The 20,300-nt window shown below is 37.2% G+C and overlaps 1 protein-coding gene across 8 annotated transcripts in view; it reads right to left on the reverse strand.

Moving 5' to 3' along the window:
* PRKAA2 (protein kinase AMP-activated catalytic subunit alpha 2) overlaps positions 1 to 20,300 on the reverse strand; it is a 71,179-nt gene that overhangs the window by 31,850 nt on the left and 19,029 nt on the right. For 7 of the 8 annotated variants that reach the window (XR_007477862.1, XR_007477864.1, XM_004273797.4 and 4 more), the window contains one exon: positions 7,199 to 7,340. The exons of the other annotated variant lie outside the window; for it this stretch is intronic. Coding sequence is in view for 5 of the 7 variants with exons in the window: in XM_004273797.4 (XP_004273845.1) it covers positions 7,199 to 7,340 (142 nt within the window). In the remaining 2 variants the exon portion in view is untranslated. The remainder of the gene's footprint in view (positions 1 to 7,198; positions 7,341 to 20,300) is intronic. 8 annotated transcript variants of the gene reach the window in all.

A 20,300-nucleotide genomic window follows, 5' to 3' on the forward strand; every position in this document is an offset into this window, starting at 1 on the left:
CACTACCCAATACCTTTTCTTGTTATAGTCATCAACCAACCTCATTGTCAACTCCCTCCCATTTTGACTTAATGTCTCTTTCCCCACTGCTAATGCTGTCATCATTCTGGGTGAACAAAATATCCATCTAGATGATCTGTCCAATACATGCCCTCTAATTTCCTTCACTCCTCAGTTCTAACTCTCTTTCCCTCTACCACACACAATGACTCATTCCATGGTCATATACTGTCTAAGACTAACTCCTCCAATTATGCACTGGATTCCTTTGCCCCACCTACTAAAGGACTTGGTTTCTATAATTAGCTCTTCCTTCTCAGCCTCATTTTACTCAATATTCAGCAGTATAGCAACAGTTAATAATCTCTCTTTCTTCAAACACATTTTCCCCTTGGCTTCAAGATGCCAAATTCTCTTGGTTTTCCTCCAATCATTTTAACTGTTCACTTTCATTCTCCTTTGCTGGTTCCTCCTCATCTCCCAGACATCTTAACATCATACTGCCATAGAGATCACTCCCTAGAATTCTTATTTATTTATATGCACATCCTTGGTGACATCATCTAGTCTTTGGGCCTTAAATATCTTAAATACCATCTATACGCTGATGACTTCCAAATTTATCTCTGGTTTATACCTCTCCCCTTAACTTCAGACTCACATATCAAATAACCTACTTGCATCTCTACTTGGATGCCTAATAAACATTTCAACTTCAAAAAAACCAAAATCGAATTCTTGATACCTAACATCCCACTTCAAACTTGTTCCTCCTACAATCTTTTCCATTTCAATTAACGGCAACTCCATTTTTTTATTTGCCCACGCCAGCTAACCTTGGAGTCATCCTTGACTTCTCTCCTTCCACAGCCTACATCTAATCTGTCAGCAAACGCTGTTCTCTATCTTGAAAATATATACAAAATATGCTTACTTCTCAACACCCTCCACACTATGCTCTATTCCAAGCCACCATCTCTTTTGCTCAGAATACTGCAATTGACCCCTAACTGATTTCCCTGCTTCAATGTAAGTCGGGTCACATGACACCTGTGGTCAAAACTTGCCAATGGCTTCTCTTTTACTCAGAGTTAAAAGCCAAAGCTCTTACAGTGGTCTAGTATATCCTACACAATCTGGCTCCCCTTTATGTCTCTGACCACATCTCTTACTCCAATTCCCCCTAGATCACTCTGCTACTATGATCTACCTACTACTGCCTGTAGCAATTTCCACCTCAGAACCTTTGTATGTGCTGTTCTCACCATCTGTTATTTCCCCCCTCCAGATATCTGCAGGCATATTCCCTCTCCTCTTCACTGTCTAACATATAACATATTTTACTGACATAGCATTTATTGTCTATCTCTTCAACGCCACCCACTACACACACACACAAAAAATACACACACACAGAAATATGAGCTTCATAATAGCAGAAATTTTGTTGTTGTCTCTTTTTGTTTGCTGGTGTATCCCCAGTACCTAAATGGTACCATTTGTTGAATGAATGGATCAACAAGCTAACACTCTGGCCTCATTTTCCTCCATCTCCCTATACATACTCTGTACATGAGACAAACCAGACTGTTTGTTCCCACCACACCATGTTCTTTACACTTTCATTCTTTTGCTTTGCTGTCCTCCTAGAATCATCAGGACCTTGTTCACATGTTACTTCCTTATATATGCAGTAAGTAATCACTGAACACCTAGTATTATACTAGGTGTTGGAGAGATAAAGATGGTATTGGACATCTCCACTTGGATATCTTATAGGATTCTCAACTTAACACAGCCAAAGCAGACCATTAATGTTCACCTGTATCCCAACATGGTTCTCCCCCATTCTTCGTATCTCAGAAAATGGTATCATTATCAACACCTAGTTTTTCAAGCCAAAACCCAAAATCCCAGTTGCTCAGGCAAAAAAAAAAGTGGGGGGAGGGTCCTCACTCCCTTTCTTTTCCTCAATAATTTATTAGTTTTACCTCCAAAATATATATTGAATTGACAGATTTACCTCCAGCTAGACCAGTGTTGTCAGATACAACTTTCTGCAATGATGGAAATATTTTATATCTTCTCTGTCCAATACGATAGCCACTAGCCACATGTGGCTATTAAGCGCTTGAAATGTGGATAGTGTGACCAGAGAACCAAAATTTTTAATTCATTTAATTTAAATTTATGTCACATATGGCTAGTGGCTACTGTATTGGACGGCACAAATCTATACCACCACTTGGCTAAAGCCACCATTAATCTGTCAGCTGGACCATAGCAACAGCTTCCTAACTGGTCTCTCTGCTTCCACTTCTGCCTCTGTACCCATTCCACACTATGGTCATATCATGTCACTCCCCCAGCTCTCTGAAAGCTTCCCATTTTGAACAGAATCCAAAATCAGCAAGGTCTTCAAGATTCTATGATATGTGGTCCATGTCTACTCTCTGACCTCATGAACTACCTCTCTTTCCATCATTCACTCCACTCCAGACATTATAGCAATCTTCTTTTTCCTATAATACTCGAACTTTGTTTCAACCTCAGCAACTCTGAGGTTGCTGGTCCCCTTGCTTTAAAAACACTCTGTCCCCCGATTTTCAAATGGCTAGATCTTTATCATCCTTTAGGTCTTAGCTCAAACCTTACCTCTCAGTGAAGCTTTCTTAACAACCCAATCTAAATTAGCACCTCCTCCTTCCTCGGCACACCCTAGGACCGCACCCTGTTTCACTCTCCTCATAGCACTTATCAGTGCCTAAAACAGTCTGGTTAATTTGTTTACTTACTATCGAGAACTGCTAGATACCCCTAGAACATAAACTCCACAAGGGCAGAGACGCTGTCTTTTACCACTGTACCCCCAATGCCTTACCTATCAGATACTAGGTGCCCAGTAAAAATTTGCTGAATAAAAGAAAAAACAAACATAGCTTCTGCTCCTAAAGAATTCAGTCTCATAGCGATACTAATACGAAAATGACCAATTACAATATAATGCCCAGGACTTTGGAAAAGCTGAAATTCTGGGTGCTCCAGGACCGAGAGGATGAAACCTAACCCAGTGTTAGGACTAGGGCAAAGCAGTTTTTCTAGAGGTAGTTGCATTTAAAAGCTGATATTTAAAGGACGTTGGAATTGGAAGCCTAGAGGAAGGGAGATATAGGTAAAGTTTTCCAAGCAGAAGCAGCAGTTGAAATATAGCAAGCAAGAGAAGGTGCTGACCTGACAATAAGAGCAGAGAGAAGTGAACAGATTCAGGGGACACTCAAGATTAAGAGTGGCAGAACTTAATGATCAATTATATGTAAGGGGCGAGGGAAGAGGAGTTAAATGTGATGCCCAAGTTTTAGGCTTAGGAAGCTGTGTGAATGGTATTTTCATTCACGCACAAAAAATACGTATATATGGGATAAAAAGTTCAACTTAGTTTCAGATGACTCTGTGACTCCAGAATGGAAACACCCAATAAATAGTTCGATAAATGTGTCCAGAATTCAGGAGCAATATAGATTTGTAAACTTTTAAGATAGAGATGACAAATGACACCCAAAAAGGGTTCACTAAGATTACTCTAGCTCAGAATGCTGAAATACATCAATATCTAATGGCCAGGCAGATAACAAGGGACCCAGAATAGAAAGTCTCAAGAAGAGGCAAGAATGTAAAAAGAAAATCAGAAGACTGTGGTCCCACGGAGACCTAGAGACTACAACATTTCAAGGTGGTAGTGGTGAATAATGTTAAAAGCTGTCCGTAGGTCGGATAAGATAAACATTTTTAAGAGTTGGCAGGCAAAACCATCTCTACCAAATTAGAAAGTATTGATCCTTTGACCAGTTAAAATGAAGTTTCCCTAAGAACCATGGGGGAATGAAAAACAAGGACAAAAGTCATTTCAACAAATTCTAGTTCATGGGAAAGTTTGGAGTTTCCTTTCAATCCTGTTTATTCCTTTTAATTTTCTCCCAGTGGGGTTTTTTCAATTGGAATTAATAGAGAAATTGTGCGATATATAACCTTCATTCTTAGTATTTACTTTTCAAACTTTCTTGCTTACTCTAGAAGCCCATTCTGTAGCAAGGAAACTATTCTTGGCAGTTAGTCCAAGACTGCAGAGAACAAACAAAACGACTAAAAGGATCAGGTCTCTCTCCCTGTTTAAATCACTGACGCTGTTAAAGGCTATGTCAGTAAGCTTGTTGTGTAGCAAGAATACATGAGTGCCTTTTTTAAAAAAATTCAGATCCACAATTAAAGAGGAAATGTGGCAGAATGGATAAGCTCAAGGCTGGAAGCCAGAAGCTTTAAACATTAAATTCACCTCTGCCAATTACCTTTGAGTAGTATTGAGAACATTCTATAACTCCCTCACAAAACAGCAAATAATTAAATAATTCTAAAACAGAATGATATAAGTAATCAAACCAAAATCAAACAATTATAAGTAATTACAGAAATGGAAGGAAGAAAACACTAGTAGTTATAACATCAAAAATAAGCTTCTAAATCCTCACGACAACTGCAACTGCTTATTGACAAAATCTGATTTGTGTTTATAGGAACAGAACAGGAACTAGAACTCATACCCTAAATGGACAAAGGTTCCCTGGGATCTTTCAGGGTTGGCATTCTAAAAGTGGTGAAGTCAGGAAACAAGGAAAATACAGAGATCTCTCCCCTCTCCATTCTCACTTTGGCACGTGACATTTTTAGTCTGGTTTCCCAGTTTTCTCCTCTTATAGGAAGTGACCACTCAGTAAGGAAGAGCAAAGAGACTTAGCTTAGAAGTCATTCAGTAACTAGAATAAAGTCATTACTAACATGGAGCTGAAGTCAGACATGAGCTGTTTCAATTAACTGAAAATCATTCGGAATCATGAGAGGACTGGAATCAGCTTGCAGCCTGCCAATTCCTGCTTCTGGGCCAATGCACATCTAATAGCAGGCATTGTAACAGTAAGAACACATTTAATCCTCAAATAGCACCATGGGGTATCCCCATTTTAAAGTTAAGGAAACAAAGAATACAAGAGTGAGTCACTGAACTCATAGGTGATATTTTAATTCCTATGATAATCTTTAAAAGCCTGTATATACATATTCTGGATTATCTAGAATACAGGTCCTAGACGACAACCTCATAATCAAGTACTGCCATACAATTTCAGGGGCCTCATTTCCTGTTTACGTTTATGATCAAGTGAACTTCAAATGAAGATCAAATGACACTGAAGCTTACTGTTAGAATGAAGTTTTCATCATAGTGATGTGAGAAAAGAGTCATCACAGGTCACCCAATGGCACACCAAACCCAAAAAAAGCCTTCTTTGAACAGTCAGTGACATATTCATGCTGTTGGTAAGATACACTGAGTGGGACCCTCATTTAACATACCAATTTGCAATGGTTCTCTAGCAATAAATGTATCTAGTTATAGAAATACTATAAATACTAGAAATATATAAATGCATGTTCCAAATCCCAGCAATAACTGGATCAGCCATTCATTTAAGGATTTCAAGAATGCTACTGTATTGGTTTCCTATTGTTGCCATACTTAGTGCTTAAAACAACACGAATGTATTCTGTATTATCTTACATAGGGGTAAGAAGTCTGATAGGGTAGAAGTCTGACACGTGCCTCACTGGGCTAAAAAATCAAGACATAGCAGGGCTGCACTGCCTCCTGGAGGCTCTAAAAGAAATCCATTTCTTTGTATTTTCCAACTTTCAGAGACCATCTGCAATCCTTGGCTCATGGCCCCCTTCCTCCATCTTCAGAGCCAGCCACAGCCAGTTCAGTCCTTCTCATATGCCATCACTCTGACCTTGCTTCCATCCTCAAATCTCTTCCTCTGGCTTATGATTCCCTCTTCCACTTCTATGGACCATTGTATTACACTCAGACCACCCAGATAACCCAGGAAAATCCCCCTATTTTTGTCAGCTGACTAGCAACCTTAAATCCATCCATAACCTTGGACTTCTCCTTTGCCATGTAATATAACATACTCACTGGGGATTAGGACATCTTGGGACTGAGGGACACTATTCCCTACCACAGCTACTACGCAGCCTTGTTATTAGGTAGACAACATACCTCTAGAGGGTTATCAAGTAGTTCCCCATCAATGCTGACATCTAAAGATTACTCACTAACAAAGTTTAAGCTAAATATAACCTCTGACTATAATGACCTAGCAAACAAAGCCTCAAAGATATTAATACTACTGCTTGTCATCTCAGTTTTCTCAGTACTGGAGCAGAAATTAACAGCATGGCATTTGAAATCAGATATGAACACAACTACTAGCTCTGCAACTTACTAGCTATTTAACCTTGGACAAGCTGCTGATCTTCTTTAGACATACAATTTTCTTATCAATAAAATGAGGATAATAATACTCCTTATATGCTTATTGTGAGAATGAAGTGAAATTATGTATGTAGAATGCTCAGTACAGTTTCTAGCCATTATCAGGTAGTCAATAAAATTAATATTTATTTTATTAAACTCTATCCAAGCTTTAAGATAAAAGTAAAGACAGTTTTCAGTGTTTAGCATATTACATTTTCACAATAAATATTAAACATAACTTCAAATGATGTAAAGGAACACTGCTGCATACTTAATGTCTAAATTGTCTATGGGTCTAGCTGATTTTAAATTATTTACCTTCCAATTTAATTACTTAGTGTATTTATTAAACTCTTAATTTACTTATCTTCTAAGTTTGTAACTTGTCTTATCCAAAAAGAAAAAAAATCATTTGCCTTCCTAAGGGCTTTACGATCAGTAATTAAAGTAATGATTGCAGTTTGGCAAATAATATTCAATACTATGGCAGATAATCTTTAATAGTAACTGTCTACCTTTTCCATAAAGAAAATATCTTGGTATGTTAATTAAAAGTGACTAGAAAATAATTATAAAAGAAATCTAGAAATAGCAAAGTACTAAATGACCTTCAACACTAATATTAGCGATGAGCCAATTTACAATTAGACTTTTAATTCTAAACCAGAAGTATGCAAAAAAGGATTGATGAGGTTAAATGAATTAACACTTGCTAAATATAAATATGAAAAAATTGTATATTTATAAAAGTTTAACTAAAAATAAATAATTATTAAATATAATATTTCAAGACAGTTTCTCTTTTATATTATCAAGTGCAAAAATACTTACAGTTTGATAATATGAGGATGACGAAAGAGTTTTAGATTTTGAATTTCTCGTTTTATTTTTCCAACAACATCTAAACTGCGAATCTTCTGTCTATTTAAAATTTTAACTGCCACCTTATGGCCTGTTAATTGATGTTCTCCAACTAGAGAAAAGAAAAAGGAAAATAACCTTGCTGTCATAGCAACATAATTATTTATTCATGCTTCCTTCCACTGTAACTCCAAACTTCTTTACTCATATATGCCTCTTTGATACCATTTATTGCATAGAACAGAAGATATCTCTTTTCATGTCTGTCTCTTCTATTGGAGTATGCACTCCTTGAGGACAGAAACTATATCTTAGTCTCCTCTGTATCCTCAACACCTAGTACAGAGATGTTAATTAAATCTTTGTGGAAAGGATGACTGAAGTCTAAATTCTTACCTAAAAGTATAATCAAATTTGAAACATCTTTTGTATAGAATAGAATAGAATTTACTATGTTTTGTTAATCTCTTTCTTTCTCCTCTTCTGGTTAATCCAGTCATTGTATTATTGAAGAATAAATAATTGCTATAATAAACTAAAACTCATAACTAGTTTCAAAACTATTTCATCAGAAAATCCACAAGTAACCCTTTTTTTTTTTGCCTTTTCTATAAAGCTTTCCCATTTTCTTCCTATTTGATGGAATCTCAAATGATGTAATACTGAGGGTTTGAACTTCTTTCAAACCCTCACAGTATATTTATAAAGCTCATGTGTCATTCATCATTTTGAGGCTATTTTATATATTTGTATTTTTGAAAAATCACATGATATGAGCTATTAGCTCTTATCCTCCTTGAATAAGACAGTCAGTATTCATCTGAATCTCCTAGGAAGTATATAAGCACAGTATTTTGTACATACTGGATGCATCATACTTCCTGATTTCAAACTACATTACAAAGTTATAGTAATCAAAACAGCACAGTACTGGCATAAAACCAGACACAGAGATTAATGGAATAAAGAGCCCATAAATAAACTCATGCATATAAGGTCAATTAATTTATGACAAAAGAATCAAGAATATACAATGGGGAAAAGATACTCTCTCCAATAATTGGTGTTGGGAAAATTGGATAGCCACATACAAAAGAATGAAAATAGACCCCTATCTCACACAGTACATAAAAATCAACTCAAAATGGATTAAAGACTTAAATTTAAAACCAGAAACCATAAAACTTCTAGAAGGGGGTAAGCTCCTTGATATTAGTCTTAGCAATGATTTTTTGGGACTTGACAACAAAAGCAAAGGCAACAAAAGCAAATATAAACAAGTGGGACTAAATCAAACTAAAAAGCTTCTGCATAGCAAAAGAAAACATCAACAAAATGAAAAGGCAACCTACTGAATGGAAGAAAAAATTTGCAAATTATATACCTGATAAGGGGTTTTAATACCCAAAATATATAAATTACTTAACAACTTAATAGCAAAAAACCAAACAATCTGATTTTTAAAAATGGACAGAAAAACTGAATAAACCTCTTGCCAAAGAAAGTATACAAATGGCCATGTACACAAAATCATCAGGTAATCATCACTAACCATCAGGTAGATGCAAATCAAACCCACCACCACAATGAGCTATCACCTCACACCTGTCAGAATGGCTGTCATTAAAACTGAAAAGATAACAAGTGTTGGTGAAGATGTGGAGAAAGGGGAACCCTTGTGCACTGTTGATGGGAATGTACATTGATGTAACCACTATGTAAAACAGTGTGGAGGTTCCTCAAAAAATAAAAAATAGAACTACCATATGATCCAGCAATCCCACTTCTGGATACTTGAAATAAAAACAGGATATCAAAGAAATATCTACACTCACATGTTCATCGCAGCATTATTCACAAAAGCAAAGATATGGAAACTACCTCAGTGTCCATGAACATATGAATGAATGAATAAAGAAGATGTGGTGTGCATATTCCCTCTCTCTCTCTCTCTCTCTCTCTCATGTACACACACACACACAGAGACACACACACACACACAGTGCAATATATTATTAGGTCATGAGAAAGAAAGAAATCCTATTTTCAACATGGATGGACCTTGAGGGTATTATGCTAAGTGAAATGAGCCAGATAAAGAAATACTACATGAGATCCTGTTATATGTGGGATATCAAAGAAAAAATGTCAAACTCATAGAAACAGAGAGTAGAAGAGTGGTTGCTAGGAGCTGGGGGATGAGGGAAATAAGAAGTGGGTAAAAGGGCACAAACTTTCTGCACTAAGATGAATAAGATATGAGGATCTAATGTAAAACATCACCATGATGAAAATTATTTTATAATTTTGTCAATTATACCCCAATAAAGCTGAATCTTTAATTAAAGTTTTTTCAAATCATTGCTTTGTCTATGATATCTGAAGAAATAACACACTCATTTATCTTCATACCTGAAGAAATTTTTCCTCGCAAAGCAACAGCAAAGAAATGGCATCGATGGAGTTGGGGGAGGATCAAGATGGCAAAGGAGTAGGACAGGGAGCTCACCTTCTCCCACAGAAACATTAAAAGCACATCTACAAGTGGAATGATTCATACAGAAAATCTACTGAACACTGGCAGAAGACCTCAGACTTCCGCAAGGGCAAGAAAACCTCCATGTAACCATATAGGACAAAGGAAAAAGACAAAGAAAGGAACTGGGACAGGGCCTGAACCCCAGGAAGGGAGCTGTGAAGGAAGAAAGGTTTATGCCCCTTGGGGAGTACCCTCACCAGTGTGGAGATCAGCCTGCATGGAGGGGGAGCTTTGGAGCCTAGCAGGAGAGTGCAACAACCGGTTTGTGGAAGGCAAAATGGAGAGTAACGAACACAGAAGGTTGTCACTGCCACCCTGTGCTCCCCAGCCTTAGACACTTGCCTGTCAGTGTGGGTGGGGGCTGGGTGCTGAAGCTCAGCCTTCAGAGGTCAGACCCAGGAAGAGGACCGGGGTTGGATGTGCAGAGACAGCCTGAAGAGGCTGGACTGTGGCAACTGAGGGGGTACTCAGAAGAAACCAGAGCTCACTGGAGAGGCAAGGTGCCATTATTTGGGGGTTCACGAGGAGAGAGGCAGGAACACCATAAGAGCTTCCTTCCCTGTGGGCTCTCCCAGGCAAGAGGACACCACCTACAGGAACTCTGGGGGTGGGCACAAGTTGTCACCACCATCCTGGGCTCCAGAGGAGTGCTGTCCCAGGAGTGCATGGGTAGTAGCCACCCTTAGGAGACTGGTGAGCAGGTGCCAAGCTCTGTCCCGGGAGTGTGGGAATGGCAGCTGCCCCTAGCAGACCTGCAAGCAAGCAACGAGCCCTGCCACCGCTCTCCCCAGAGTGCACAAGGGCCACTGCACCTGCATACGCTGTATCAAGGGGATAATAGCCAACACACACTGAGGAAAGAGACAGCCACCATCCAGACTAAGAGCAGCCCCTCAATCCCGGAAAAGATGGTGGAGGAGAAGAACTTGAGCTCACTTCCTCTCATGAAAACACCAAAATCGCAACTTACTGCTGAATAACCACTGACAAAAGACCAGAACCTACCAGAGAAGATATTTTACATTCAAAGACAAAGAAAGAGCCACAACAAAACTGTAGGAGGGGTGCTTTCATGACATAATCAAACCCCATACCCCTTTGTAGATGACCCACACACTAGAAAATACCTGTATTGAAGAGGTTCTCCCACAAGAGTGAAAATCTTGAGCCCCTGTCAGGCTCCCCAGCCTGAGGGTCTGGCATCAGAAGGAGGAACTCCCAGACCATCTGGCTTCGAAGGCCAGTGGGGCTTGAGTGCAGGAGCTCCACAGGACTGTGGGAAACATAGACTCCACTCCTGGAGGGCTCACACAGGTTTCACATACACAGGGACCCAGCAGAAAGCAGTAACTCAATAGGAATCAGGGCTGGACCTACCTACAGGTCTTGGAGGGTCTCCTGGGGAGTCAGGGGTTGGCTGTGGTTCACTGTGGAGGCAAGGACATTGGTGGCATGGGCCCCAGAAAATATTGATCAGTGTGAGTTCTCCCAGAGGTCGCCATTTTGGTATCAAGACCTGGTCCTACCCAAGAGCCTACAGGCTTCACTGCTAGAATGCCTCAGGCCAAATAACGAGCGGGATAGGAACACAGCCCCACCCATCAGCAGACAGGCTGCTAACACCATACTGAGCTCACAGCCATCTCTAAACACATCCCTTGACAAGGCCCTACCCACCAGAGGGACAAGACCTAGATCCACCCACCAGTGGGCAGGAACCAGTCCCTCCCACGAAGAAGCCTGCATAAGCCCAAGGACCAACCTCACCCACCAGGGGACAGACAGCAGAAGCAAGAGGAGCTACAATCCTGCAGCCTGTGGAATGGAAACCACAATCACACAAAGTGAGACAAAATGAGACAGCAGAGAAAAATGTTCCAGACAAAGGAACAAGATAACCCACAAGAAAAACTAAATGAAATGGAAATAGGCAACCTACCCGAAAAATAATTTAGAGTAATGATAGTAAAGATGTTCCAAGATCTCAGAAAAATAATGGAGGCACAGATCGAGAAGATACAAGAGATGTTTAACAAAGAGTTAGAAGGTTTAAAGAACAAAGAAACAGAGATGAACAATACAATAGCTTGAATGAAAAATACACTAGAAGAAATCAATAGCAGAATAATTGAGGCAGAAGAACGAATAAGTGAGCTGGAAGACAGAAAGGTAGAAATCACTGTCACAGAACAGAATAAAGAAAATAATGAAAAGAAATGAGGATAGTCTAAGAGACCTCTGGGACAACATTAAATGCACTAACATTCACATTATAGGGGTCCCAGAAGGAGAAGAGAGAGAGAGAAAGGGCCTGAGAAAATATTTGAAGACATTATAGCTGAAAACTACTCTAACATGAGAAAGGAAACACTCACTCAAGTCCAGGAAGTGAAGCGAGTCCCATACAAGATGCTAAGACACATATTAATCAAACTCACAAAAATTAAAGCCCCCCCAAAATTTAAAAGCAACAAGGGAAAAGCAACAAACAACACACAAGTGAATCCTCATAAAGTTATCAGCTGAGTTTTCAGAAGAAACCTGGCAGGCCACAAGGGAATGGGCATGATATATTCAGAGTGAAAGGGAAGGACCTACAACCAAGAATACTCTACCAGCAAGGCTCTCATTCAGATTTGACAGAGAAATCAAAATCTTTACAGACAAGCAAATGCTAAGAGAATTCAATACCACCAAACCAGCATTAAACAAATCCTAGGAACTTCTCTAGGCAGAAAATAAAAGGCCACAGCCAGAAACAAGAAGAGTACAAATCACAAAGCTCACCAGTAAAGGCAAACACAAAGCAAAGGTAGGAAATCACCCACACACAAATATGATATCAAAACCAGCAACTGTGAGAAGAGTACAAACACAGGATATTGAAAAGGCACTGGAAATTAAGAGACCAGCAACTCAAAACAATCTTGTACATATACAGACTGCTATATCAAAGCCTCATGGGAACAACAAACCAAAAATCTCCAATGGATACACATACAAAAAAGAAAAAGCAAACCAAACACAGCACAAAAGCTAGACATCAAATCATAAGGGAAGAGAACAAAAAAGGAAGGGAAGAAAAAACACCTTCAGAAACAAAGCCAAATCAATTAACAAAATGGCAATAAGAACATACATATTGATAATTATCTTAAATTTAAATGGATTAAATCTCAAAGCAAAAGACAGACTGGCTGAATGGGCACAAAAATAAGACCCAAATATATGCTGTTTATAAGAGACCCACTTCAGATCTAGGGACACATACAGACTGAAAGTGAGGGGATGGAAAAAGATACTCCATGCAAGTGGAAATAAAAAGAAAGCTGGAGTAGCAATACCTGTATTAGACAAAATAGACTTTAAAATAAAGACTGTTATAAGAGACAAGGAAGGACACTACATAATGATCAAGGGATCAATACAAGAAGATATAACAATTGTGAATATATATGCACCCCACACTGGAGCACCTCAATATATAAGGCAAATGCTAACAGCTGTAAAAGGAGAAATCAACAGTAACACAATACTAATGGGGGACCCCACTTTCATCAATGGACAGATCATCCAGACAGAAAATCAATAGGAAACACAGCCCTTAAATGACACATTAGACCAGATGAACCTAATTGATATTTATAGACCATTCCATTCAAAAGCAAAAGAACACACTTTCTTCTCCAGTGCACATGGAACATTCTCCAGGATAGATCACATCTTTGGCCACAAATCAAGCCTTGGTAAATTTAAGAAAATTAAAGTCATATCAAGCATCTTTTCTGACCACAACACTATGAGATTAGAAATCAATTACAGGGGAAAAAAACTGTAAAAGACAGACACATGGAGGCTAAACAACATGTTACTAAACAAACAATGGATTACTGAAGAAATCAAAGGGAAATTAAAAAAAATACTTAGAGACAAATGACAACAAAAACACCACAATACAAAACCTATGAGACACAGCAAAAGCAGTTCTAAGAGAGAAGTTAGGGACAATACAATCTTACCTCAGGAAACAAGAAAAATCTCAAATAAACATCCTAACCTTACACCTAAAGCAACTAGAGAAAGAAGAATAAACAAAACCTAAAGTTAGTAGAAGGAAAGAAATAAAAAATATCAGAGAAGATATAAATGAAATAGAGACAAAGAAAACAACAGAAAAAATCAATGAAATAAACCTGGTTTTTCAGAAAGATAAACAAAACTGACAAACCTTTAGCCAGACTCATCAAGAAAAAAAGATACAGGGCTCAAATCAATAAAATTAGAAATGAAAAAGGAGAAGTTACAACAGACACCACAGAAATACAAAGGATCATAAGAGACTACTACAAACAACTATAGGCCAGTAAAATGGACAACCTAGAAGAAATGGACAAATTCTTAGAAATACACAACCTTCCAAACTGAACCAGGAAGAAATATAAAATATGAACAGACCAATCACAAATACTGAAATTGAAACTGTGATTTAAAAACTTCAAACACACTAAAGTCCAGGACCAGATGACTTCACAGGTGAATTCTATCAAACATTTAGAAAAGAGTTAACACCTATTCTTCTGAAACTCTTCTAAACAATTGCAGAAGGAACACTCCCAAGCACATTCTATGAGGCCACCATCACCCTGATACCAAAACCAGACAAAGATATCACAAAAAAAGAAAATTACATGCCAATATCACTAATGAACATACATGCAAAGTCCTCAAAAAACTACTATCAAACCAAATCCAACAATACACTAAAAGGATCATACATGATGATCAAGTGGGATTTATCCAAAGGATGCAAGAATTCTTCAGTATCTGCAAATCAATCACTGTGATACACCACATTAACAAACTGAAGAATAAAAACCATATGATCATCTCAATAGATGCAGAAAAAGCTTTTGATAAAATTCAACACCGATTTATGAAAAAACCTCTCCAGAAAGTGGGCACAGAGGGAAATTACCTCAACATAATAAAGGCCATATATGACAAACCCACAACTAACATCATTCTCAATGGTGAAAAACTGAAAGCATTCACTCTAAGATCAGGAACAAGACAAGAATGTCCCCTCTCACCACTATTATTTAACATAGTTTTGGAAGTCCTAGCCATGGCAATCAGAGAAGAAAAAGAAATAAAAGGAATACAAATTGGAAAAGAAGAAGTAAAACTGTCACTGTTTGCAGATGACATGATACTATACATAGAAAATCCTAAAAATGCTACCAGAAAACTACTAGAGCTCCTCAAGGAATTCAGCAAAGTTGAAGCATATGAAATTAATACACAGAAATCTGTTGCATTCCTATACATTAAGAACAAAAGGTCAGAAAGAAAAATTAAGGAAACAATCCCATATACCATTGCATCAAAAAGAATAAAATATCTAGGAATAAACCTACCTAAGGAGACAAAAGACCTGTACTCTGGAAACTATAAGATGCTGATGAAAGAAATCGAAGATGACACAAACAGATGGAAAGATATACCATGTTCCTGAATTGGAAGAATCAATATTGTCAAAATGACTACACTACCCAAGGCAATCTACAGATTCAGTGCAATCCCTATTAAATTACCAATGGCAATTTTCACAGAACAAGCCCCCAATTTTTAAAAATTTGTATGGAAACACAAAAGGCCCTAAATAGCCAAAGCAATCCTGAGAAAGAAAAAAGGAGCTAGAGGAATCAGGCCCCCTGCCTTCAGACTATACTACAAAGCTATAGTAATCAAAACTGTATGGTACTGGCACAGAAACAGAAATATAGATCAATGGAACACGATAGAAAACCCAGAAATAAACCCATGCACCTATGGTCAATTAATCTATGACAAACGAGGCAAGAATATACAGTGGAGAAAAGCCAGTCTCTTCAATAAGTGGTGCTGGGGAAACTGGACAGCTACATGTAAAAGAATGAAATTAGAACACTCCCTAACACCATACACAAAAATAAACTCAAAATGGATCAAAGACCTAAATGTAAGGCCAGACACTATAAAACTCTTAAGAGAAAAACATAGGCAGAACACTCATTGATATAGATTGCAGCAAATTCTTCTTTGAACCATGACATACAGTAATGAAAATAAAAACAAAAATAAGCAAATGGGAGCTAATTAAACTTAAAATCTTCTGCACAGCAAAGGAAACCATAAACAAAATGAAAAGACAACCCACGGAATGGGAGAAAATATTTGCAAATGATGTGATTGACAAGGGATTAATCTCCAAAATAGACAAACAGCTCATGCAGATCAAAAATGAAAAAAAAAACAACATCAAAAAATGGGTGGAAGATCTAAATAGACATTTCTCCAAAGAAGACATACAGAAGGACAAAAAGCACATGAAAAGATGCTCAACATCACTAACTATCAGAGAAATGCAAATCAAAACTACAATGAGGTATCACCTCATACCGGTCAGAATGGCCATCATCAAAAACTCTACAAACAATAAATGTTGGTGAGGGTGTAGAGAAAAGGGAACCCTCTTACACTGTTGGTAGAAATGTAAATTGGTACAACCACTGTGGAGAACAGTATGGAGGTTCCTTAAAAAACAAAAATAGAACTACCATATGATCCAGCAATCCCCACTCCTAGGCATATATCTGGAGAAAACATAATTCAAAAAGATACATGCACCCCAATGTTCATTGCAGCACTATTTACAGTAGCCAAGACATGGAAGCAAACTAAATGTCCATCGACAGAGAAATGGATAAAGATGTGGTACATGTATACATGGAATGTTACTCAGCCACAAAGAAGAACCAAATAATGCCATTTGCAGCAACATTGATGGACCCAGAGATTATCATACAAATTGAAGTAAGTCAGACAGAGAAAGACAAATTTCATATGATATCACTCATCTGTGGAATCTAATTTTTTAAAAAAATGACACAAATGAACTTATGTACAAAACAGAAAAAGACTTACAGATATCAGAAACAAACTTACGGTTTACAAAGGGGAAACGTTGGGGGGAGGGATAAATCAGGAGCTTGGGATTAACATACACATACACACACTACTATATATAGATAACCAACAAGGACCTACTATATAGCACAGGGAACTCTACTCAATATTCTGTGATAACCTTTATGAGACAGGAATTTGAAAAAGAATGAACATATGTATATGTATAACTAAATCACTGTACTGTACACCTGAAACTAACACAACATTGTAAATCAATTATACTCCAATAAAATTTAAAAAAAAAGAAATGGCATCATCCCTTGAAACACTTAAGCACACTGATAAGCTAATTGGTTATCTGAGGTCAAAAGATTCAAATGCATTAAGAACACCTCCTCTTTTTGCTGAAATATACTAGCCTCTATTACCTAATAACTTATTAAGTGAATTAGTACTTAGCTATAATTAATTAAATCCAGATAGTTGTCTCATAATCACATCCTACCTGAAAGCCGAATGAATATTCCTAAAAATCTTGTAATATAAACAGATTTAACACCAAGAATTTCTTTTTGTGTATTACAGCTATAAATTTTCTATGGAAGTAACAGGGGAAAAAAGGCTTGGATTCATTAATGTTTAACTAACATTCATTTATTCAATCTAAAAACATTTACTGAGCACCATTTACATGCCACGGCTGTGTTGATCAAAGACACATGTAAAGAGAGATTTAATAGGTCTCCAAGTTTTAGTAGGGAGAAAAACAATCAGCAATAAAGGAGCTAAAATCGATTCTGTATGGTAGCAAATCTGTCTGAAAACTGTTAGGGATACCTTATTTGTGAAGGGAGAACATAGATGAGAAACAAAACATTTTTAAAAACCAAGGATGGACAAATTTGCCATAATTTATCATGTATATAAGTAAATATCCAGCTCAATACCTCTTTTGACAGGAGCAATAAAGAACACTCATCCATGGAACAACTATTTAATGAATGCCTACTATGGTGTATTCCATACCAAGTGAAGTTAATAGGCACTTGGGATGTAAGCAGTGAACAAATTAGTTCTGTCACACTGCTAGGTGTCCCCCAATATCTATTCCAGCCTTCCTTCCCAGACATGTGATTCCCAAATTACACCTGTGCACGTGTCTACCCAGAGTAGAGACTGCATCCTAATATCTCCTGTAACTAGGTATGGCCATGTGACCTATGTTCTGGCCAATGACATGCGAGCAGAAATGTCTCTAGCAGCAGCTTCTTCATCCCTTCCTCCATCCTGAAGCCTGGAACTACCTGCTCAGACTGTTACAAGAGAGTAAAATACTACCTTGTTTAAGCTATTCTTAACTTTGAAAATTCTTGTCATTCACAGCTGAACCTCAATAATACCCTATTCAGAATACTTTAAAATGCAAAATGTTTGAACTTATTTCAAATTTCCCATTTTGCTGAACTACCATCCATGAACTAATGGAAATAAACTATAATTTATAGCCCATACAATTTCTTGGATTAAAGGATTCTACGAAATTATCACTCATTAGTGGTCCATTTTGTTTTTCCCAAACTCTATTCAAATTATACAAAATACTCTCTAAAGCGATTGAAAAATCTATACTTACCCAATCTATCCTTTTAGAATTTTACAGTTGATAAGGTGAAGAGTTGTTATACAGAAGAAAGAATAAAACTGTTTTATATTGTTCTAGGAGCAAAACTGGGAATAATCAATACAAATTCTTTCAACAGAGTCCTCTGCTCTACGAAGCCCCTCTCACCTCCTTTTTCACCACTCAAGCCTATACTGAAAATTAAAACATTAAAATTTTTTAATGTTACTACTGTACCCTGAGTATCCTTTTTTTCACAGGATGTGTAACACTAACATTTATTATTTTTCAGTTCATCTCTCAATACTAGATGGGAGGGGGCTGGAGGTCAGGTCCCCTGTAGTCTTTTTCTATTGCCAGGGTTGGCAATAAGCGGTAAGCCGAGAAAATGAGGCACAGAGAAGTTACGGATTTGCCCACATTCGTTCAGCTATGAAGTAGCAGGGCTGGAATTAAAACCCAGCAGCATGCACCATCCAATATTCAAACAGAGGAAGTTCAGCCATTTGTCAAGATCACCATAAGATAAATTCCTGCATTAACTAACAGGTTGGACTAGATCAAGCCTAATTCCCCTTCCAATTCTAAGATTTGTGTAATTATATCCCCAGGGATCATTCCACACTACATCTTTTAAGGGTATAAATCTTTTAAGCCACTCTAGCCTCTTGATTTTACTTGTCATTTTCTGGATGCTTTCCAGCTTTTCTTGATACACAAGACGCAGGACTTCTTATGGCTGTATTATGGAGTTGTAAATACATGATTGTTTTGCACGAAGACTATAATTTTTCTAATGTCCAGTATCATTCCCAATGAAGTCTAGCGTTTTTTACCACAAGCATGGACCCTATAATTTTATGAAAAATAACTTGGAACACTTCTCTTCCTATATATTATTCCATATTAATTCATTTAAAATACTTCATTCAATTTTAATATCATAATTTAGAACAGTAATATAGCTAATAAACAATTAAATCTAATTAAGATTTATTAAAATATTTTAATAAAATCTAATTGAATAGAAATCCTTTATTAAAATCCAATAAAAGAACAATCAAAAAATAAACTATTGTGTATTTTAGGTCTAAATTATAATCTATTTATATTTGAGGCTCAAAGAACTGTCAAAATGTCATTCTTCTGTAAAGGCTACAAACTGTATAATATGTATAATAATTTGAATTATTATTATTATACAGTATGTATAAATAATGGTATAGTCTTAATGTAATACTATACAGCAATGAGAATGAGTGAATTACAACTACATGCAATGACGTGGGTAAATCTCACAAACATAATCTTAAGTTAAATAAATGAGAGAAATATGATTATACTTCTATGAAGTTCAAAAATAGATGAAACTATTTATAATCCATGGATAGTGGTGACCTTTGGTGGGGGTGGAAGATGGAAACGTTAACTAAAATGGGACAAAGGTGGGGGGCTTGTGTGATACTGGTCATTTTTTGTGCCTTTAAGTAGTGGTTATATGTCTATGTTCAGTCTGTGAAAATTCATTGAGGATTTATGTAAGAAATCACTTGGAATGTATGTACCGCTTTACATACATGGTACAATTCAATTTAAAACGTTAAGAAAGAATGTTTGGATGACACTATATCCATACCTAGGCTATTACAAGCCAAGGGACACCATGTGTCAGCAAGCAGGGCCTTGTGTGGCATCAGCCACCCTTACTCATTTGTATCAAGAGCCTTCATTCTGGGAGTCAAGAGTGTCATCTGATGCACACATGGTCTGACCCCTACCTTCAGCAGACTCCTGCCAAAATAACACAAGCCTCCTTTCTTCTTTGCCCACGGTGAAACAAAACAGTCTCATTGCTTTTCTCAAAATTTCCTTTCCTTGAAAGTCCTTTAAAATTCTCTAAAGGACAGTTATGAACAGGAAGCAAAAGATTTCCTGTTTTGATATACCACTGATTAAAAAAG

The sequence above is a fragment of the Orcinus orca genome, chromosome 1, assembly GCF_937001465.1.
Source record: "Orcinus orca chromosome 1, mOrcOrc1.1, whole genome shotgun sequence".
Taxonomy (NCBI): domain Eukaryota; kingdom Metazoa; phylum Chordata; class Mammalia; order Artiodactyla; family Delphinidae; genus Orcinus; species Orcinus orca.